The sequence below is a fragment of the Bactrocera tryoni genome, chromosome 5 (genome assembly GCF_016617805.1).
Source record: "Bactrocera tryoni isolate S06 chromosome 5, CSIRO_BtryS06_freeze2, whole genome shotgun sequence".
Classification (NCBI taxonomy): Eukaryota; Metazoa; Arthropoda; class Insecta; order Diptera; family Tephritidae; genus Bactrocera; species Bactrocera tryoni.
In genome coordinates this window covers 25,272,584-25,296,191 of record NC_052503.1, presented here as the reverse complement: position 1 = coordinate 25,296,191, position 23,608 = coordinate 25,272,584, and the positions used below count along the sequence as shown (strand labels likewise).

General features: G+C 35.7%; 3 protein-coding genes across 6 annotated transcripts; 2 read left to right on the top strand and 1 right to left on the bottom strand.

The window, feature by feature from the left end:
- Nucleotides 1–9,430: 9,430 nt before the first annotated feature.
- On the top strand, nt 9,431–10,281 carry LOC120778923 (39S ribosomal protein L17, mitochondrial). Its single transcript, XM_040110969.1, has 2 exons — nt 9,431–9,739; nt 9,800–10,281. The coding sequence occupies exons 1-2, from the start codon at nt 9,545–9,547 to the stop codon at nt 10,214–10,216; spliced, it is 612 nt and encodes a 203-aa protein (XP_039966903.1). The 5' UTR covers nt 9,431–9,544; the 3' UTR covers nt 10,217–10,281.
- A 2,356-nt stretch (nt 10,282–12,637) lies between these two features.
- On the bottom strand, nt 12,638–19,839 carry LOC120776561. Of its 3 annotated transcripts, none has more exons than XM_040107318.1 (14): nt 19,644–19,839; nt 19,444–19,569; nt 19,081–19,305; nt 18,913–19,023; nt 18,555–18,833; nt 18,357–18,488; nt 18,051–18,290; nt 17,878–17,997; nt 16,062–16,323; nt 15,381–15,505; nt 15,186–15,317; nt 14,575–15,098; nt 13,892–13,981; nt 12,638–13,826 (listed from the first exon to the last, which is right to left on the bottom strand). In XM_040107318.1, exons 1-14 carry the CDS (start codon nt 19,693–19,695, stop codon nt 12,843–12,845), a joined length of 3,402 nt encoding a protein of 1,133 aa, XP_039963252.1. In that variant the 5' UTR covers nt 19,696–19,839; the 3' UTR covers nt 12,638–12,842. The 3 variants fall into 3 exon arrangements, with proteins under 3 accessions (XP_039963252.1, XP_039963253.1, XP_039963254.1); XM_040107319.1 differs by having other exon boundaries at nt 19,081–19,302; XM_040107320.1 differs by lacking the exon at nt 18,913–19,023.
- Nucleotides 19,840–21,164: 1,325 nt separating this feature from the next.
- LOC120776562 (ZZ-type zinc finger-containing protein 3) lies at nt 21,165–23,280 on the top strand. Of its 2 annotated transcripts, XR_005705439.1 has the most exons (6): nt 21,165–21,254; nt 21,358–21,684; nt 21,756–21,869; nt 21,938–22,075; nt 22,140–23,052; nt 23,169–23,280. XR_005705439.1 is itself a non-coding variant. In XM_040107322.1 (5 exons), the coding sequence occupies exons 2-5, from the start codon at nt 21,541–21,543 to the stop codon at nt 22,803–22,805; spliced, it is 1,062 nt and encodes a 353-aa protein (XP_039963256.1). In that variant the 5' UTR covers nt 21,165–21,254; nt 21,358–21,540; the 3' UTR covers nt 22,806–23,280. The 2 variants fall into 2 exon arrangements, 1 of the variants encoding a protein (XP_039963256.1); XM_040107322.1 differs by having other exon boundaries at nt 22,140–23,280.
- Nucleotides 23,281–23,608: the final 328 nt, after the last annotated feature.

Genomic DNA, 23,608 nt, shown 5'->3' with positions numbered 1-23,608 from the left:
GGTAGTTGGCGCAGATTGTAGGGTCTCTCTTTTTGTGGATTGGGTAAAACACACTTAAATTCCTATCGTCGGGCATGCTTTCGTCCGACCATATTGTATGATGAAGCTGATGCATGCCCCTTATCAGATCTTCGCAGGTTTTTTTGAATAGCTTGACCGGCAATCCATCGGCCCCGCCGCTTTGTTATTCTTCAGCCGGGTAATTGCTATTCGGACTTCTTCATGGTCGGGCAATTAAACGTCTGCTCCATCTTCTGTGATTGGGGAATCGAATCCAACGTCTTCTGGCGTTAGCTTTCACTGCCAGTCAGCAAGCTGCAGTGTGTTCCCTCCACAATTTTAGTATGCTGTGGGCATCATTCATTAGATCGCCTCTGGGGCCGCATCTTTTCGTAGAATTTTCGATCATTACCCCTGTCGGCCAGCTTGTCAAGTTCTTCGTACTCACGCATTTTTCTCTCTTTTTGCTGCAAATGCGTTTCGCTTCTCTTTTAACGGTATCTATCCCATCCAGCATGAGTTGTGGTCGATTGTAACTTTGCGAGGTAGGCAGTCTGCCTTCTCTCCATTGCGACACGGCACTACTCATCGTATCAGCTGTTCTTTTGGTAAGCCACCAATGAAATTTGTGAGGTTTTCGCAGAGATACACCTCACCACCTATCGTTGGAAAAGTCGATGAAATTATGGAAAAGATTGATTGACCAGGACCGTCACATAAGCAGTCATGACTTCGCAAAGGAACTTAGCATTAATCAACAAACCATTGAAACATTTAAAAAAGACTGGCTACAAAAAGAAGCTCGATGTTTGGGTACCACATGAATTGTCTGTGAAAAATTTAATGAACTGAATTAACATCTGCGATTCTGAAGTGAATGGTAACAGGAGACGGTGGCTCAAATGCCATAATAATGTGCGAAAAAGATCATGGTCCAAGCGTAGTGAAGCTCAACAAATGGTCGCAAAGCCAGGATTGACGCCTCGAAAGGTTATGCTGAGTGTTTGGTGGGATTGGAGAGGAATCATCCCCTATGGGCTGCTCGAACGATTGATTCTACAATTTACTGTGAACAACTGATGAGATTGAAGCAAGCAATCGAAAAATTACCAGAACTGATCATCAGAAAGGGCTTCGTCTACCATCAGGGCAACGCTAGATCACACACACTTTTGATGACTCGGCAAAAACTGGGAGATCTTGGCTGGACAATTTTATGCATCTACCATATTGCCCTGACCTTGCACCATCGGACTACCATTTGTTTCGGTCAATGCAGAACTACCTTAGTGGAGTAAAGTTGGTTTTAGGAAAAGCCTGTGAAAATTACTTGTCGCAGTTTTTCGTCGAGAAACCAGAAAAGTTTTACGCTGATGAAATAATGTCTCTAGAGGAAAAATGGCAAAAGTGGTCGGCCAAAAAGGTACATATTTGGTTCATTAAAGTTTATTATAAACATTAAAAAAATAAGTAGAAGTTTTATTAGAAATACGAAAAGACTTTTTCGACTACACAAAATATTTTTATTTATTTTTGAATTTTGATAATTAATTTTAAGCGGAAAAATTGTCCTCACCGACGATATCTTTTTTCAGATGTTCAGATGTTAAAGAACATTAATAACTGTAAAACTGTAAATGTAAATTTATTTCTTGATTTTTTTATATTTTTTATTTTTGTTTAAGGAGCTGGATAAACTTAGGTCCTAACTTCTTCCTTTCTATTTTCTCCCTTAATTTGCTAATCTCCATAATCGCTTTCTTTCCATACAAATTATACACCAAATTATCGCATTTTAATTTGCCAACTCACATGGAGACACCAAAAGGAGCAAAAATAACGAAAACTTAACGCGCTATAAACTGGGCGTTTTGTCACCGATGAGTAATGACTTGGCAGCGTAATGTAATGACATAAGCTGTTAAGGCGCTGTTGACAGGCTCTGTCCCCGTAAAACCATAAAGGCAGGCGGCAAACAAATTTGAGAATGAAAAATGACTTTGCAAAGCCTTATTAACAGGCTAATAAAAAAAATATGAATATATGTGTTTGTTTATGTGTGTGTTAAGTGAAAAAAAGAGTGTTATGACATGCACGTGCAGCACACAACGGCTCCAAAGTAATTAAAAGCGTGCTTTATCGCAAACTCGATTTTGCACAGGGCAATATTTCAAAAGTGGCCAAAAAAAAAAGCGAAAATAAATATTTCGGCGCGATAAAAATTGAACTTAATAAATGTGTAGTCGTATATGCCGACATATTTTGGTTGAAAATTATTTTCAATTTTGGCGTAAAAAATTGGTGAATTTTTTCAAATATTGATGTTTAAACTAGCCGACCGAATAGTTATATTGTATTACTAATTTTTTAATATTTTGCGTGGTTTAATATTTTAGAAAAAAAGCAGAGTTGCCGTTTTTCTTACAAATATAACTGCATTAAAAATTTGTCCTAAACGTTTTTGCAGTTTCTCCCATTTGCAGTTTTATATATTTTTTTCACTAAATACATATGTGGCAACCCTGCATTTTCTCAAATGTTGATGTTTAAGCTAGCAAAGCGAATAGTCATTGTTTTATTAATTTTTTAATATTTTGCATTGTTTTAATATTTTATAAAAGGTGGCAACTCTGTTTTTTAATATATATGCATTAAAAATTTATCCGAAACATTTTTTACATTTTTTTACACTAAAAAGGTGGCAACTCTGTTCAACAAAAGTTAATTTTAACGCTTCTCCAAATACTTTTTTGAAGATTTTCTTAATCTCCTTGCATTTTAGACTTGTTTTGGAATATGTTGTTTAGTTTTCTGATAGAGTTGCCATTCTCTACTCGAAAATATGACTAAATCAAAACTTTCAAAATTTTTTTTGGACTAATTTTTTATTCCTTTATTTGTTTTAACAATAACAATCTTCATGCCTTTCCAACTACATGTGGAACTCTGTTATTTCTAAAAATTAATTAGTGGAACAGTGCCAGATCGCTGTTATCTGAGAGATTTAATCTAGGCATCACAGGTACTCTTATAATTTTTTCAGCAATACCCACTTTTACGGCACCAAGCTACCTGCCGCGACTAACAGAATGTTTGAAGACCGAAGCAGACTCTTATAGAACCCCCTGCTGAATAGCAGTGAAACCATATCATCAGGAGTTGGTGAACCCGTTTTTTCAAGCGATGATGATGGAGCAGACGTTACATTGCCCGACCATAAAGAAGTTCGAATAGCTATTACCCGCCTGAAGGACAACAAAGAGGCGGAGACGATTTCTATCGAGCTTATTGTGTGAAAGTTTAAAGCCCACCGTCAACAAACACATTGGAACTTATCAGTGTGGCTTGAGGCCGAGAAAATCTACCAATGACCAGATAGTCACCATGCGTTAAATCTTGGAAAAGTCCCGTGAAAAAAACATCATCATACATCACTTCTTCGTCGATTTTAAAGCTGCTTTTGAGAGTACGAAAAGAAGCTGACTTTATGCCGCTATGTCTGAATTTGGCATCCCTGCAAAACTAATACGGCTGTGTAAACTGACGTTGAACAACACCAAATGCTGCGTCATGATAGGAAGGATCTCTCCGAGTCGTTCGATACCAAACGAGGTTTCAGACAAGGCGACTCCCTTTCGAGGGACTTCTTCAATCTACTGCTAGAGAAAATAACTCGAACTGCAGAGCTTAATAGAGCAGGTATAATCTTACATAAGAGTGTACAGCTGCTGACAATATCTGATGAGTCGACGTTACGAATTTTCGAGATAAAAGTTCTGCGGAAGATATATGGTCCGTGTTATACGACATCAGTGACTTAGTTCATTGAATTAAGAGACAGCGGCTACGCTGGCTAGGTCATACCATTCGAATGGATGAAAACGCTCCATCTGTGAAAGTATTCGACGCATTACCCGCCGGAGGAAGCAGAGGAAGCGGAAGACCTCCACTCCGTAGGAAAGACCGGAAATATTTTCGACTATCAAACGAGTTATCTATATAAATATCTATAGGCCCACACCTGCTAACAACCTGCAAAATTTATCGCAACAACTTTCAAAAATTGCTTGTTTAGGTTAGTGTCTTTGTTGTTTTTGTTTTCTGAACTTCTTCGTACAACGTGTGTTTTTAGTTTGTAAATTTTGCTTACTCATCGCAGTGGCATGCCCAAAGCTCTTCTTTCTCTTCTCTGTTTTGTCAAAAATCAGCACTGCACACAATGCATGGTCCACCTCAAGTGCCCCGACAACAACATCTTAGCCAATTAGTAAAATTTATTGTTTCAACAAATCAAAAGTGCAATATCACTACAAAAACCTCACCCAATGCCCTTGTCTGTGCCGTCTGCTGCGTGCTTGCTTCAAATCATTGCACATCACAACATGACAACCACATTTCCGGTCTAGAACGGAAGTGTGTAGAAACGTAGCTATTTAGGGACACAAGGACTACAAATACACTTATAGCAGTGTATATAAACGCATATATAAATATTTCTAATCTTATGCCTTCACATTTAGATACGTATGGCATACATATGTACATTAAGGTGTTCTTTTTTCCCATGCTAATTATTATTTTTTTTTTGCAAACACCCCCTGAACTGTCAGTTTTAGCCCTAGAGCAAGGATCCAACGTAAATCAGCGTTTTCTTTTTCAATTTAAACCTAAATCATTGTACTTTGCATGCAGTACACCATGTCGTATGAGCAACACAGAATGTAGTATAAATCACTTCTATGAATGCGAGTACACTTGATGTAGAACTTTAACTGCGCATAACTTTAAAAGAAGATGTTTTATGGAAAAAATTATTAAGACCTTTTTTGTAGACTGATAAATTTTGTATTAGAATATACTCTTTTTAAAGTTCTAGGTTTACATGTTTTATGCAAAATATCAAAAATGTTTTTAAAGGCATAAACTGAAGCTTCCGTCTGCCAAAAAAGTCAATGGACAATAACGGACACCCTAATATACATATTTATATCTATGCATACATATAATGTCAAATTTAAATGTACTAAAATGCAAACATGTTGCTCAACTACTCTTTGAAAATAAGATATAGCAAACACATTGTTGATGTTGTTGTTGTTGTCAACTTCATTTGTTGTACTTTTGTTGCTGAGAATGATTCATCTGTGTCTTATATATGTACGTATATTTGTATATAGCGAGCGGCATTGTCTTGAACAAAGAAATTGTGCGCCGGTCAAGCATGACGCAGCAACAAGGGGAGGTGCTAGTGCGTGAGAGTGAGACTGAAGCGTGTGAGTGAGACTTAATCGAGAAGAGGAGTGTTGTGTAAAGAAATGAAACTCCTCTGCGCTGCCTACACGATTTTGTTGCCAAAAATTTGTGAATGATCTTTTCATGCAACGCGGATACATTTACATGCTACATACACATACATATAATATATGTACATACAGTTGTGTTCATGAAAATAGTAATGCTACGGTTTCTTTTATATAAAGATTTTTTCTAACATATACTGGCTTGCTAAGTCAATAAAAGTGATTATTTTGTTAGAAAAGACACTTCAAAAGATATAACCGAAAAAAATCCCGTTACTTTGGCTTACACTGACTTTTTATGACGCATTTTTGTATTTTCTAAAAAAGCAAAAACACACAAATAATAATACATGATGTAAAGAAACAAGTCCTAAGCATCCTCAAAAATGATAAAAAAAATTATTTCAGCTTGTCGGTTACCATTCTAACAAATCGTAGAAGAGCATTTGAAAAGCAATTTGAAGTTTAAGGGTCCACGCAGAGTACTTTTTTGACGAAGTAATATGTGGCTGCAAGTAAAATGTTTGCAAAAGGGCATTTCAATGGATCATCTACAAAATCATCCTTCTCTTCTGGAGGAGGATTCAGCTGGGAGTGTACACGCAGACCGTGGAAAATCGATTCGGCGCCGTTCGCAGCAACTCGGACAACTGGAACGAATTGGCGCTTTTAAGTCGAAATCTTAAATTGATAGCGTACATACAACTTGTGCAAGGTCAGTAGCCGCTAGATCTTCTCAAGCGATATCGCTTTACTTTATGGGCTCTAGAGAAGTTCCAAGAAGATTCGAACAGATAATTTTGGACCGCTCGATTGGCCACCAAGATCGTGTGATATCACACCGTTAAACCCTTCCTTGTTGGAATATGTAAAGTCTGAAGGATATGCGTACAATCACGTGTTTCATTCGCCAATTTCCAATCGAAATGCTCGAATGAGTCATCGAAAATTGGACTCAACGGCTGGACTATCAGGTCGTAGCCGTGGCCAACATTTGAATCAGATAATCTTCCAAAAATAAATGCCAAAGAATGTTGTTTCAAATGATAATAAACATTCCTCATTAAATTTGAAGTTTATGCGTTTTTTCTTTGAAAAAGTAAGGAACCTCGAAATGGATCATCCTTTTTATCATCATGGACCAAACAGGCTATGTAAACCTGTTGAAGGATGTTATGTTACCATTTGCCAGCTGGGAAATATCTATAAAAACTACTTTTGAACAGGATAACGACCCAAAACATACAACCAAACTAGCTAAGGAGAGGTTTGTATCAAAAGTAATCAACGTAGTAATGTCACGGCCAGCGCAGTCACTGGACCTAAATCCAAACGAATATTTTTGATGAGATGTTAAACGTGTTGTAACATTAGCAAATTTATCAACTAGCATGCAAAGTTTACTAGTTGTCTAGAAACCATCGGCTCAGATCCATATCTTTATGAGGCGACGTCAGGATCTGATATACTTAGTAGGAATGCAATGCGGATGTATGGATATATTCAAAATAAAGGCTTTATAACTAATCATTAGTCAATAGGAAAGAAATTTTAATTGTTCACCGAACTTTTTCTGTTTTTCCTTTAACAAAATAGGCAATACTATTTTTATGAACACGGCTGTACATACTTGCATATGTATATACGTACCTTCCAAGCAAATACAATTTGTTTCTCACATTTTATGCTTTCCACTATACAGGTACATTGCACACATGTTGTTGTTATTGTTGTTGTTGCTAGCGTTTTCATTTAGAGTGCAAACCGAGGAAGTGTTTTGCAAATTGTACATTTAGCTCGCTTTGAAGTACATACATATTGGTACATTCACACACACACCGACATAAGCACCTTGCAAACAATACAAAAATGGAAAAAATGAGATTTATTTCTCGCTACACTTGACTCAACGATGCTCTATCTTCTTCGAGCAGTCTAAAAAATAAGCCGTCTGGTAGGTCCCCGTCGCGGCGATAACCTCCCCATTCGACTAAAATTTTTCCCCAACGAATTACTATTTCAAGCTGGGAAACATAAAAAAGTCACAAGATTGAAATTTGTAGTTCGTATCCTAGGTTTGTTAAGGTTTGAGGTACATTAGAAATCGGGCTGGCGACTGCACATTGAGTCGCAAACGCGAAGTCGCTAAAGTAAAGTACAAAAGAGGCACCCCTTGGAGAGTTTCGAGTAGGCTGCATAGTCTTCTCAGACTTTCTAGATGAGCACCGTTTGTATAGACCTTTTAGGTTCATGGCACCGGGCAACATCAAACCTGCGGAGCTCGGCATGTGATTAAGGAGTCATGAAGTTGATTAGATCAGACCATTTTCGGGAAACTTGCTGAGAGGTTAGAGTAACATGAATCCCCAAAACTGTTAAAAGCTTGCACATCACTGCCAAAGACTCCACTTCTAACAGTACTTCCACGTGTCTACTGAAAACGTTGAAAACAGACTCAGCATGCCTACCCTAATGGCAGATCGATCGATTTTAGCTTGTAAGGACGGACGGACAGACAGACAGACGCACGGACTTCAACTCGTCTAGTCATCCTGATCATTTATGTGTGTATAGTATAACTCTATATCTATCTCGTTTAGTTTTAAGTGTCATATATAACCGTTAGGTGAACAAAACTATTATACGCAGTAGCTCCATGTTGCATGAGTATAAAACTGTAAAGTATGAGAAAAATCTATATCAAGTATATGTACATATATCTATACTGAATTCAAAAGAAAAAATATTTTCAAACCCTTCTATTAAAATTTATTTTCAACTTAATAAGATGTTAATCGGAGATTATTAAATTCCCATATTTTCTTTGTGCATCCATAACTTGCTTTTTTTTTCAAACTTCACTTAAATTTTTTTTTGTATTTTACAAGTCCCACAACGCTCAGGTGAACTTTCATCTATTCCCCTCACTGCCGCTGTAAACAAGTGTTAAACATGCGAGAGTTCCGTTACATTGCATGCCAGCCTTGATGAAGTTGCTGTGAGCGCAAGCAATCTAAAATGGTCGATAGTGCGCTCATACATGCCTAAATATACTATATTCATAGATAAATATGTATGGAAATGTACATACATACATACATACATGTATGCAAGTCAGAATGCCATTTTATGCATTTATTTTCATTTACTTCACGCTTTGCTAGCATTTCCATTTTAATTCTACCGCACTGTAGCGCACAGCACCATTCGATGTATGCACTATTCAACACAGTGTTGCATTTTATTGGCCACACGGGGGCGTAAAATGCACAAAATACCTTTGAGGCGTTAGCTGCTGCTGTAAATGCTGGCCATAGATACGTGCTGTGCGTTTCCAATACAAAAACAAAGAATGCAGTCACATACATAATCAACACACACACACACACGCACGCATGCGAATGTAATAAATTCCAATGCAATTGACCTAAAAGGATTTGTTGCCGCTCCACAGGCTTCCGGCGTTGGGAAAGCATTTTGCGAACTATTTGTTTTTTGACGATTTTTTTTGCTTTTTTGCTTCATTTCACTTTTTTTCTACCTGTGAATTTTTACATTTTGTTTGCAGTTCGGCAATAAAATGCCCGTGGCCAGCAATTGAACTCAGTTGGTGCGTTGTGCCCCCCCTAAGTATTAATGGGTGGGTTGTATCTGTTGCAAAATAGGTTGATGAGTTGTTGGCATGTTGAGTAGTGAGGCTGTAAATGGAGGCATTATTTTACGATGAAATTTTTAGTTAGTTAATTTGGTCTGAATTATGTGAATTAAGGAATTTTGAGAAGCGTTTAGTGTCGTATGTGTCAAGCCTTTAAGAATGTATCCCAAAAATTGATAAACAACAAACAAGGGTTTCACCAACTGGCAGAAAATTACTGCTTCGACATCAAACTTGTTTTTCTTATCGTAAGCTGTTTATTAAACAACTTACAAACAAATTTGATATAAAATAAATAAAAAATATATATATCCTACAATTTCTTAAGGCTTTCTCAAATTTGAACACATTGAATTTTTCCAAATTTCTAACACTTCCTTCCACTCTATTAGTATCCTAAAGCACTGTGCTATTACAATAATTCAATCTACTACCTACGTTTGACAGCAAACAGCTGATTATGATTTGACAACCCACTCGTGCAGCCCCGCATCGCACTATTTACGTAAAAATCTAACACCAATTGCGGCATTAAATATTACCGCACAAGTTTGTTTAAAACAATTTATGAAATAAGTGAAACATTAAAATGAATCAAGCCGACGTTAGTAAGCTGATGTCGCAATTGCGTATCGCTGTTAAACCACATCGTAACCTACGAAATCCAGATGGTCCTGAGGGTCGTTTATTGAAACTACGCAAAACTGTGACGGCGCTAGTGAAGCATGAACGCATAGAATTATACTACAATAGAGCTGATGAAGCGCGCGGCTATGCAGAATTGGTTAGAAAATTATAGCACAACAATGTGTTAACATAATAATTTTTTTTTTTACAATTGCAGTTAATTTCCAATGCGATACGTTATGGCGATCGTCATAAAGCTACAATGGAGTTGGCGGATTATTGGTTGCTCGAAAAACAATTGGTGCATAAACTTTTCAAAGTGCTAGTGCCACGATTGGAAAACTGTAATTTTTCATATACCCGCATGTACAAAGCACCGCGTGATTACCCTGGCATGTATTATAGAAAATCGGTGCTGGAGTTGCGTGGCAATCCATATCCATCGTTATTGCCTGATTATACAAACAATCGTAATTTAATACATAATGTTTTATTGGATGAAGCACGAAAAGATTATAGACGTGAAAAGCTAGCAGAGCTAGCCGATAAAATAGCTTCGGAATCGGCGGTGAATGCTGAGAAAGTAGGGAGTGAAGGTGATGCCAAAGGAGCAGAAAATGTAGAGAAAGCATAAAAATTGTGCTTTTTACTTAATATAATTGTTAAATTAATAAAAGTAATTAAATATTAAAGAAATCATTTAATATGCTTTTTATTATACGGTGTCACAACAACAGCAACATTGGATTGTTATTAGAACTTGTAATGTTAAAATTTAATTTATTGTGCCGCTTGAGATGGAACGGTATAATTTTTTAAATATCTTCAAATGGACTATGAGAAGTGATTAGAACAGCTGTGTCATGTTTATAAGCTATGCTTTTAAGCTGCAAACATTGGGCGTTACCGAAAAAAGAGCAACTGCATATTTGTCATGGCTTTAATAACTAGGAATTTCAGTTTTTAATTCATAACTACAAAGAACACTGTAAATACGGTTTTAGACAACTGAAACGTAATGAATTTGTTGTTTTTGAAAAGTCTTTAATTGTAACTGCTTCAATTCGATACTTGATATCAGATTTTTAGGTTATACCCAACCAAAGCATACATTTTGAGAAGATTTGTCACCTCAACTTCATGTGCATACTAATGCGCATAGAAGCTTATGCTGCTACAACAACAAACTTTTGTTAAAAATATTATTGCAGCTGTAAATTAATAACATATTCTTCCTAAGCTTTATTAAGTTGCAGCTGTAATGCATTAACTGTACGAATTAAACACAAGCCTCTCATATTTAGTCGGTTGCTGCTTTTTAATTATTTATGTAATTATTTTAATTAATTTATTATATCAAATACACTTTAAGGGTAGCAATTGTTAATTTGTAGCAAATTATAAATGATGTGGCTTACCTTGAAACTAAAGACGATTTCTACTTGTTATTTATAATTTTTGGAAATACACAAATTATACAAATTCTTCACATCACTGTAGGGAGAACGTTCAACACAACTTTTCTAAAAGTTTTTGATTTGATTTTAGTTATAATTGTTATTTACATATTTATAAATTTCACTAAAACATAAACTATTTTTTCACGGCATCATTTTAATTCCTTCCGTCGAGGTTGCTACGCGAAGCCGATGAGGCAGTAAAATTTAAAGGCAATGCAGTTCAAACAATAAAAAATTGGAACTAAATTATTGTACAATAATTGTGCACAAGTGATTTCCTGTGTTTTGAATCACATTTATAGAAAATAATTGCTGCAGTCGGTATATAGATTGCTTAGAATTCCGTTTTTGTAAGCAAAAGCAACTACTTCAATTTTTAACAGTTCATATTACTATATACATATCTACATATGTGAATATATACTAATGGATTGCATTCATGTATACATCTGTATATGCATGTACATACATATATATGTACATATAAATTCAATATGCGAGGCTCACTTGGCGAATATGTTTGAGGTTATCTCACCTAAATCTAAATCCATTTAATGAATTCAGTGGAAGAACACCTGGACACCGAGCAATTTCTTATTAACCGTTGTAGGTTAATTTTGACATACACATACATGCATTCATTTCATACCTCAAAATTGCAACCAGTTACTCATAAAACTCCACATTAACACTTTTCATATTTAAAACACGTATACATACGTCCATATATTTTAAACATATATAATATATACCGCTTTTATTTAATTTAATAAATATTACACTCGCGGAAGCATTTTACCCGTTTCCGTCGGCTTACAATCGCGAAACTGACTAAGCAGACGGATATCTTTGCTTTCTACTACTTGAGCTTTACAATTGGCAATGCAGTTCCGGTAATAAGGCGGTAACGCGTTCCAGTTATAGATGCCACACCAGAATTTCGCATTCTGCGCAAGGTTTTGACAGTCATTTTTAAACTATCTTAAACACAATGGCAACACTGCATTAAAATCACCGCCAAATTGTGTGTTTGACATTCAAAATTCTCCACTTTAGACTCAAAGGAAAAAATTGTTTTAATTATTTGGTTAAATCATATTTTAATTAAAGTGAAAGGAATTTATGTATAATATAGTGTAAATGCTTCAAGCTGCAGAAATTATAATCAAAGACATATTTTGGAAAATATCGGTATTGCTTCTTAATGCTGCATTCAATGTTAATTTGTTTTGATCATCATGGCGAAAGTTTGTAATGAGAAAATAAATATGTGGGAATAACTGTCCTCGGGGATCTAAGAGAAACTGTTGCTTATCGGAAATAACGCGACATTATCTGTTACGAAATGATGAATAATAAAAACATTACCGACTCTTGTAAGTTTGACTTTATCCGTTAAGAGATGAGATACAAAAAATGCTGTCGCCATACATTACTAAATTTTATCCGAACAAGCAAGTATTCTTTGATAATATACAATTTAGTGCGGTGAGCCACCATAGATGTAAATATATGTATGTATTTGTAATCCTGTACGTTACGGCAAGAGCAGCCCATTAACCTAATCAACCAACCACAATACTTTAACCCCAATGTTTTACGTGCGCGGAAAAAATTTTATTTGTATAATATGCATGCGTGTAAGTGTAAAGTACAATTTTGTATAAATATGTATAATCATTTAGTAAATAGTTACAACATTAATAATGTTTACAATATGGTATAGGCACTAAAGTGCTTGTTATAAAGGCCTCAATGGTATTTATATTTCGTTGTGCGTTGTTAAAACAATTTGAAACGTTAAATTTGGCATATTGAATAAGAACCACCACAAATATCACATTTCTGCCGTCTATAAGAACTATTCGGATTAAGTGAATTAAAGTAGACATTTAAAGCGTTCAATATTTCAAGCTTTTTGTCATATAAGTATGCAAATGTTTGTGATGCGCATCTATTTTCGACATACAAAAAAATGCGATAAAGTATAGTCTCGGCGGATATAAAAATTTGTATCGTATTTCTTATCATTTCTAATCTTGTTTCAACAAATTCTTGTGCCAGTTTCATGAGGAAATCAAATGTTTGCTGTGAAAAAGCATCAGCCATGGTAGTTATGATGTCATCAAAGCTGCCAGGATTAGCGATAATATCATAAAGTCGCGTACCATATTCGCTTAGTGAAATTAAGATATTATTCGGAAGCATAATGCTACCCATGCCGATGGCGACAGCGCTTGGTTGAGCTGATGATTCGCTTTTATTGTTAACGTTTGAGAACAGTAATTTGGAATTGCTAACGGCATTTACTTCAGCATGCGCTGTAGGTATGGGTTTGTTAACCGAATTTAGCACATTAGGACCCTTATTATGTTGAAGATTATTGCGTAGATCGTTGGTATTCACTGCCACATCATTATTGAGCACAACTCCTTCCCCAGCTGCGCCGAATGCAGGTCGTACCTTAGCTTCATTTAATTTCTTGTTAATTTTGTAAAGATCATTTAGATATTGTTTGCTAGGCATATCATTAGCTCCACGTATAATATCTACTTTTCCTTGTTGTGCACCTTTGATACGAATTGTTTCCTTTGACATTTTGTCAAATATTTTTCTCTGGCGATTACTTAAAGACTTTCGGTAGTCCTGTATTGTGGCACTATGTGTATCATTTACTAGTGTTGATGCCATACGGAAATTCGATACAGAATGTGTGAAGAGTACCAAAGAGGCAGCCAATTGCACCAGTTCCATACTTGTCACCTCCTCATCATCGCGATATTTCTAAACGAAATATTAAAGGTGAAATTTAAACTAATAATGATTGTAACATATATATTTTAACTTACAATTAATAGATCTAGAATTCCATTTGCAACCCCGGTTCCTGACAGAACAATAGATGAAATGTTCATACCGTTTACAAGTAATTCGGTAGCCTAGAAATAAAGCATGTTAGTACAGTATTTTAATAAAAAAAAACAAGAAAAACAGTTATTTCGGCACCGCAGCTATAATATATCTATGGCTATCAAAAAATATGTATCTTGATTTTGTTCGGACAGTTTATATGACAGCTATGTGCTATGTATTGTGGTCCGATCTGAACAATTTGTTCGGGGATTGTAGCGTCGCTTTGAAAAATAATCCATGCCGGATTTTGTGATATCTCGATAAATAAAAAAGTTGCCCGTATAAAGACTTGTTTTTGAACGTACAATTTGTATGTCAGCTATATCCTATAGTGGTCCGAAATCCGCGACTCCGTCAAGTGAGCAGCTTCTTAGGGAGAAAAGCTCATGCATAAAATGTCAGATCGATATCTGAAAACTGCTGCACTTGCTCGCGTATAAGAGCCACAAGTTGGTAGGAAATATGACGTTGCCACTTGCAGATGAACCTTTATGTATAACTAACAATTCACCCAAGCTTCTTCATGATTCTTTAAGGCGTTGCGTTTGTTGTGGCTGTAGTTGATTTTGTTTTCGCAGTCGAAATTCATAAATTCATAAGATTTATAATTTTTACTTACCAACGATATCTCCTGTCCGGCAGCAGCTGCTTTTGTCATGACATTCGTAGCACCTGAAGCACCTACACCAACAACACCAGCTCCAACACCTATCCAAGCATTTCTAGCTTGCGAGTTATCTAACCCGATAGGCTGTTCGTGTTTTTTACGATCTACTAAATTGCATACTGAACGTACGGTTGAGTATGCCGCTGTGGTAGCACAAACAACACCAGCACCAGCTATTAAAGCCGGCGCTACCGTCATCATCATTGCTGCTAATGGTATTGCAGCTGCACCAAGTCCGGCTACAGCCGTCGCTGTATCTGCAACACCCAGTACCTGTCTAGCGGCGCTACCATTTGGTGTAGTATGCACCTCTAATTGTACGCGTCCGTTATAATCGGTGGTATAAATACCGTTAAGCGGTGCAATCATCAATCCACTTGGTAGTTCATTATTTGCCAAAAATGTTTTCCAATTTTGATAAACACGTCCCAGTTCATCAATGAATATCATACAACAATGCGAACTATCGCCATCAGCTGAGCAATTATATACATACATACATTTAGATATATCAAGTAAGCTATATTTGCACATAAGCGGAGATAATTCACGAAGGTACTTACTTGTACATTTTCGTGTTCTAAAGACGGGATGACAGGAGAATTTCTTAGCGTTTATGGCATCTTCTTTATTATCGCAATCGGTTACAAACACATAAATAATTGCACTCAAAGAGTTTCGGTTGGTGTATTTTCCTGAACGATAAATTTGAAAGTTAGATAAAAGTGGTGAGGCTTCTTTTTAGTTTGCATACTCACTTTGTGCCCAAACACTGTCAAATATTATTTTTCGCATTTCCACTATTTTTGTATTTCCTTTTTTTTGATCAGGAATTAGATTGTTTAACTTATCTTTCAACATTCCACTTTGTTCTTCAGCTAGCCTGTTTGGTAATAATAAACATTTTAAACATTAATTTAGATGAAAAAAAAACAAGAAAAAATGTCGGCTACGGTGGCACGGAAGCTATAATATCCTTCGCAAATACAACAACAACAAATTTAGTATACCGCGTTGCGGGTATAACAAATTCCACCAAATAGGCAAGCGTGTTGTTTTTGTAGCGACAGAGAACATTCCTGAAATAGATTTTAGGAATACTATCGAGTTTGCAGTACTGGGCTGTAGAAAACTCCTAATCCGTTACAGTTATGTTGGCCTGACCGTCGTAGGGACTTTTATTACAAACAGCTAAGGTTGAGACAACCGTTCATTCGACAGTCGGGTCTAAGTAGCCGGAACGGACCCGGATTTTTATCCGCCCAAGAACTGTCAACTCGATACCATGCCTCGAAATTATTTCAGTTACGTTTTCAGACACTACAAGAACAACAACAACAACAGGGTTAAGGCAAACTAAAAACTACAATCACAGCAATAAGCGTGCTAAGGATATTTATTTCGGTATAAACATAGTATGTACATATATGTGTACTCACAAGTCCCAAATAATTTCCTTCTTAAAACCGCTGTTGTTTGCAAAATCTTGCTGCACTTCCAGAACTGTACGCATTTTCTTTACTGTTTTTGGCGTCGGCTGTATGTATAGATTTACATTGCCATTTTCATCTAATGTGTATTCGCCATTAAGTGGCGCAACCATTATACCTTTTGGTAGGTCATTATCCCTGAGATAATGCTCCCAGCTCGAATATCTATTGCCTTCTTGGTCCTCATAAAATACTTCAGCTATAGATTTAACTGCCGCAAATAATAATAGTACAATGATTAATTAAAATGTTAATAAATTTTACAGTTACAGTATTGAAGACATAAAATGCTTATATAACATACAATATACTTGTAAAGGATTACGATTTTAAATTAAAACCGTAAATAAATTTTCATTTATACAAATCATTGTTATCGTCAACGAAAGTAAGACCATTGTCATTTCGAAAATAATAAAAAATGTTAATTTCGGCTCCACCGAAGCTTCAATGCTCTTGAACAATAAGTTGCCCACAATTTAGTGAAGATACTTTATATGATATAGTAGTCCAATATCGGCAATTTCCACAATGCAGCAGCTTCGGAAGCAAAAAACTTCTGACAAGCACTGACCGCCATTCACAGTGGAACGATCAACACCTTCACCTATTCCCACCCATTGCAGACGAAGAGCTCTTTGCACTTACCGATCCAAACGGGGTTAGATCGCCGAAACTTGAGCAACTTCGTTCTGGATACTGTAGCAGGTTAAACTCCTACTTATCCAGAATAGACCCTGACATACCCGACGTATGTCCTGCATGCAACGAGTCTCCGCATGATACTGACCACCTCTTTGCATGCCCCATAAACCCCACCCATCTAACACCCTCCTCCCTTTGGTCCGACCCCGTCGAAACAGCACGTTTCTTGGGCCTACCGTTAGATGACATCGACGACAACACAAATGACATTTACCATCCCAACGGGGATTGAATTTCCTTTAAAACAACAACAACAACAAGAGCTCTTTGCATGCCTCCCCAGCCCTATTCATCTGTCACCCCTCTTCCTTTGGTTCGACCCCGTAGAAACAGAACGTTTCTTTGACACACTAACCATCTTGGTAGGGTCTGATCGAAGGATTTTATTTTTTCCGAAAATTTCGATTTTTTAAGCCCAATTAACCGTTGATTTTTTCGCAAAAATTTAGAAAACAATTTCCTGAGGACGCAGTTTTGTTAATTTTTGAAAAAAAAGAAAATCCTTCGACCAGGCCCGAGTTTATCTATTTATAAAACTAATTTTTTTTGGCCGATTGATTTTAGATGAATCTCCAAGGACTTATGGTTGTCACCGCAAGTACCTTTTTTTGGAACAGGGTCATCACAAACACTAATAACTTTGGAAATTAATAATTTTTTTTTTGAAGTTTTCGAGTCAACACATTCTATAACAATGCCATATTACTACTTTTGTACAATAACACGATTTAACAGAAAAGAAAAAAAATTCTGAAAACTCTCATTTTTTCGTGCCTCTGACTACCTCTAACCCCTTAACCATTGTTTGATCGTTCATTAATTGTTCTTTTTTTGCAATAGCAGTGACTAACTTCCGATTCCCTAAATATACTGATAAGTTAAGGTATAAGTAGTTTCTGGAAAAATGTGATAAGATTACACAAATTGCCTGTACTGCAACAGTTTTATTATTTTTTATCTTGTGTACACCGTGTTACTTTACAAGTAATGTATAATATATGTTATTTATTTAACTGTTACACGTCTAAATAAGATAAAACCAAAAATTAATATTTCTTACCTGTATACCCCTTTCGTTTAACGACAAAGTCCTGAAATATTTTTGCTTCCAGCACATTTTCATGTTCATTGTTTGTGACCAGTATGTGTAGAATAGACGTGTCAGCATTCAAATATTTACCTGTAACACACAAAAACAACAATAAACTACTTTTCAACAACTTTCCTACTTACTCATTGTTGCGTAATGTTGTTGCAGGTTCCTAATGGTAATATCATCTGAGTTTTGTGTTGACTTTGGAATGCAAGCCGGCGTTAAACATATCTCCAAGTCGACATTTCCATCCTTATTGAAGCTGTAAATACCATTTAGTGGAGCAACCATAATGCCTTCGGGTAAATTATTCTCAGTCAGATATAATTGCCAACAAAAATATTCATTATTTTCGTCGTCTATGAAAAAGTAACTTTCACCTGTAAAGAGAAGATTTAACAGTTTTACACATATTGAAGCAAATTGATGGCTTATTTTACACGTACTTGTAGTATTTTGTATCCTTAGCACTTTATGAGTTGTAAACTCCTGTGAATTCATGGCATCATACATGTTAGTTTGCTTTGTGACTAACACATAAATAATGCAGCTTGTATTATAAGCATCGGATGCACTATCTACAAAAGCAATAAAATGAAAATATAGTAATAATGGGCTACAATTTCATTTTTTCATTTAATAACCTTTTCGCGCCTTATGATTATGATATTCATGAATCGTAAGCGACTGACGGCTGTTGTTGTTGTTGTCGTTATAGCTACATTGACGGCTGATATTTATGTTTGCTTTATTTATAGCTGCTGTTTTCCAAGCTTCAAGTTCGACTTGCCCATTTGCAGCTATCGTGTAACGTCCATTTGTGGGCGCGACTAAAATGCCAGCACCCAATTTGTTTTCACCTTTGTAAGCCTCCCAATTTTGGTAAGTGTTACCATCTTCGTCTACAAATGTTCCATTTCGTTCTGCAAATTGTTTAATAAAATATATTACAATTACAAATTCATATCAAAATTAGTATAAACATATAATATAAGCACATACCGGAACGTATTACAGGGTGATAACAAAATACTCGGGAATTTTCAGCTTCTTTCAAGTCAGTAGAATTTGTGACCAAGACATATATTGTTTGTGAACTGCCACTTGTTTCATCTTAAGACAAGGACAATATAATACATTAAGTATAAAAATATATAATAAAAAATTTACCATCGCCTGCAAAATCTTGTTGTACCTCGCGAATCGTAGGTCCTGCAGAAGCGGCTGGAGTTTCGCTAAATTCTAGTTTTACTTTTCCAGCTGCATCAAATGTGTAATAACCGTTCAATGGCGCAACCATAATACCAACCTCCAACGTATTTACATTCTTGTACGAATCCCAATCAGGATATATTTTACCATTTTCGTCGGTAAAAGTTCTGCTATCACCATCTGCTAAAATACATATGTACATACATATATCAATGTAGTGATAGCAATCGTGTTAATCAAATAATTGATCAGTGGAATGATAGAAAATTTCCATCACTATCTCTATCAGTCTAGCAAATATTGAAGTTACAGTTGACTCACCTGGACCTTTTCTTAGCTTGGCGATAACTTGATGGCTCTTGAAGTCCTCGCAATTCAAAATATCTGTAACATCTTTTTCAACCACTATAATAAGGATCCTTGTCACAGGCAAATGCGATAAACGCACTTTTAGTTAACACAAATATATGTGTAAATTATTAAAACATTTTATACAAGTAGTTTTCAGAAATTATATTTACCATTTTTGTTAGCAAATTCTTGTTGTGTGTCAGCAACATTTTTGGACGACATATTAAAATGTCTAATTTGTAGAAATTTCCACGGCAGCTCGAACTAAACTGATGTCATCTCTGCTGATGTCTTGCACTTGCAAAATATTCCTCTTTATACTAACTAATAAGGGGTTCCCCAAATTATAAAACAAATTCACACAGCACAGACAAAACCAAAGAGATTGGAGCGTGTTTTGTTTATTCTCTCACTTGTCAGCTGGGCTTGTCAGCTGGCAGCGAACCCTGATCTTTTTTCTGAGTTGGCAACAAAACACAATCAGGGTACCGTCAAGTGCTGAACACATAGAGCGCGACAGGCACCAGCAGCACGACAGTGAACTGAAAACGTCGTTGTGCATCTTACTACATATACATTTGTGAGAAGCAGCAACAACACAATGACCGGCATGTACACAAAACGCAGTTGTCCATTTTGTATGTACACAATTTCGTTGTGGCCATACTAATTCCTTTCACTTCAATGAGATTTTAATATTTTGTTCAAAGTGAAATTTTTTATGCAAAAAATAAGTAAATAGGTAAATATTTTTGCTTTAAATTATCAATTGTTATTACAAATGATATAATAGAGCTATTTTATGCTTTTATTTGTAGAATACCTTCAAGTTTGTTAGAGCTGTGAATAATTTTACATTTTACATATTAGTGGCATCACCACTCTACCTCATCTCTCTATCTTCCATTCAACTGTCAACTTTACTGTCGTCCTACTATCATTGGCAAATATAGGATTAAATTGAAGTTAGCGAGAGCGGCAACTGTCGGCCTGCAGTCGTGTAGTCTGCAGCTGTCAAAATAACAGTGTCCATAAGAAAGTGTGTATATTAATATTTGACAGATGTAGTTTACAGTCTGTCGCGCTCTATGTGTTCAGCACTTCAATCAGCAGTTATTGAAAAAGGCGGAATGCCAGAAGAATAGCGCTAAAATGAATTGCCAAAATTAGTGCGTTGCTGAAATTCTGTATATTAGATAATCATATTATCTTTGCCCACAGAAAGCTTTTTTTCAGTATTTCCAACTTAAAAATTTTTCCCCTTGCTACTCAATGAAAATCGCCTAAATTCACTTAAAAACTAATTATCATTAAGATAATTAATAAATTAGTTTTACATAAGTTATATATTCAAATATAATATTATCTAATTATTTATATATTTGTTGATATAAATTATCATATGTTATTGAATTAAAATTTTTTATATTCTATTTTTTTATATAGTACTATAAGTATTGAAAATTTCTCCTTGAACCTATGAAAGCGACAGACTTATAGCGACATCTGTCAAATTTTAAAATGCACACGTTCTTAAAGACGCAGTTATTTGGACAGCTGCACCACTACATAACTGTATCTTTAAGAAAACGTGTATATTAATATATGACAGATGTCGCTCACTATGTGTTCAGCACATAAAAAAACCTCTGAAAATAGAACTAAAATTATTTTTTTACTCCCAAATTTAGGGGAAAACGCTGGTAACACTGATTTTAGAACACAAAAGACTTGCCATACGAATCACTTCTTTAAAAACTGCTCTTTTTTTGTCGCTTCAGGTAATTTTCAAATATTAAGGTACAATTGTGCTTGAAACAAACGATGTTTTATGATAATCGCTTTCTTGTACTTTTTCTTTGAAATAAAACTGCAATGAAAAAGATGAAGTAAATGTGTTGCCACTACAGTTACGATATTCAATACGATCTACAGCCGTCAATTATTGCACAATATTAGTGCACAGCTGATTAGTTGCTCACGCTCTAGCAGCTGGAATTGAGAAGTTTCCGTCTAATTTTACTAAAAGTGAATTTTTGTTAATATTCGCAATATTTACGATTTAAAATGGACGAAAGTGATAGTTGTGAAGATGATAATACGTTCTATTTTGAAAGTGATCATCTAGCTTTACGTGGTAATGCCGATTACACAAATATGCTGCGCACTATAGCCGTGCTGGAGGTGCAAAGAATGCGCGTGCACAAACAGGTAGCAACCATTACATTTAAAAAGAAGAAAATAAAGAAAATTGTATCAATATTAACAAATAAATATTGCAGTTAGAGGAGTTGGAATTGGCGAGACAACGTTATTTAAATGATCCAGAGTTACTGCTGCAAAAACTGCGGAATAATGAAGAAATTATAGCGCCAAATTATATGACCATTGAAAAGGCAAATCTTAAACCGATTGATGTATTATAAGCATAATGCTAAATTCCTTTATTATTTCTTGCATACAGTTGCCCGAAATTACCACCAATTTGGACTTGCTACCGCCTGTAGACATCAAAATCAAAGAAGAGTCTGATCCTGATACAAAACCCGCAACAGTGCGTGGGCGCGTTGTAGACGAGTCTAAGCCCGAGACATTTAATCAGGTTAGTACTAGTGTATATCTACTTAAATAACCTACAAATTCATAATTACATTTGTTTTCCACAGTTGTGGTCGTGCGAAGAGCAACGTCGCCTAGAAGAATTGCTTATCGAATATCCGGCTGAAGCGATTGAAAGTCGTCGTTATGTAAAAATTGCCAAAGCTTTGGGCAATCGTACACCACAACAGGTGTGTAGTCGTGTGCAAAAGTATTTTCAAAAATTACACGATGCTGGTTTGCCCATACCCGGACGTCGGCCAAAAAATCGGCGCGGTGGACAATCGAAAGCGAAGCATTTCTTTCGGCCGACCACTTTCTTCCCAGCCTTTAATGTGCCTGTACATATGCCGGAAGATGACTTTTTAATGGGTGATTTACCAACGTCAAGTTCGCCATTGCCAACAGACGCGCGTAAAGTCTTAACGGAAACGCCACTAGAAGATGCCATTGCGAACGGTATTGAGGTGCAAAACGATGACGACCGTGAACGTATAATAAAAATATTGACAATGATAAAGGATGAAAAGTTGAAAACACCTGAAGGATATAATCCAGATCCATTGGCGGCCATGTGTGAAACATGTCGCGTTACCGCCATTTCACGTTTACGTTTTCGTTGCAATACCTGTTATATATATTTGAATCAATGTTCCGATTGTATTGTGACCCAATTGCTGGCGCACAACTTCGAGCATCTGTCACACGATGTGGTGACCGAGAGTGATTTGTAGCAGTCACAAAAGTGAGGTGACTGCCCGTACGCCTGTGTTTAATGTTTAAGCAATAACCATTTTCACCAAAATCACACATATAGTTTTATATTAAATTTATATTTTTATTTAATCGTTATTTAAATTCGGTTCTAAGTTCACTAAACGCTGCAAAAATATTAAAATTTCGATGGTTTCGGTTAAAGAACTAATTTGAAGAATAATATAGTTACTTGTAAGCATTCATGCAGACACCGTGTGTGCAAAGGTGAGGTTTTAATACCATTATTTTTGATTAAAATAAAATGTATTTCATTAGTGTCACATGTTACATCATCAGCATCATTAAATCCAACTACAGTTTATTTTCTTATTTATTTGTAGCCTCAAAAGCCGCATGAAATTCTAATTATCGACATTTTTCTTCAATCCAATCAAGTATTGAAGCAGTTGAAATACACTCATACAAAACTATTCATTCATCAGTTCATTTCAAGATATATTACTAATTTATTTTAACCGCAAATATTATTTAAGACTGGTAAGTGATATATTTTCTTTCTTAGTTTCTATTTTATTTAAAGAAATTGTTGGCAAAGCTGTGCTAAGAAGTTATGATTATGTTGCCTCTTTTTTAGCAGAAGATTCACTAAAGTCGTTTGCCTTTAAGTTTTATTTATTCGTTTTTTATTGCTGCCGACCTCTTACTGCTCGGCGTTTTATAAGATTTGGTATACAGTTGTTTCTGGATATTGCATAGAGATTTTTAGAAAGCCTGTTCGCATTTAGCAATTTGTAATTGATATAACTAATTTCTAAAAAAA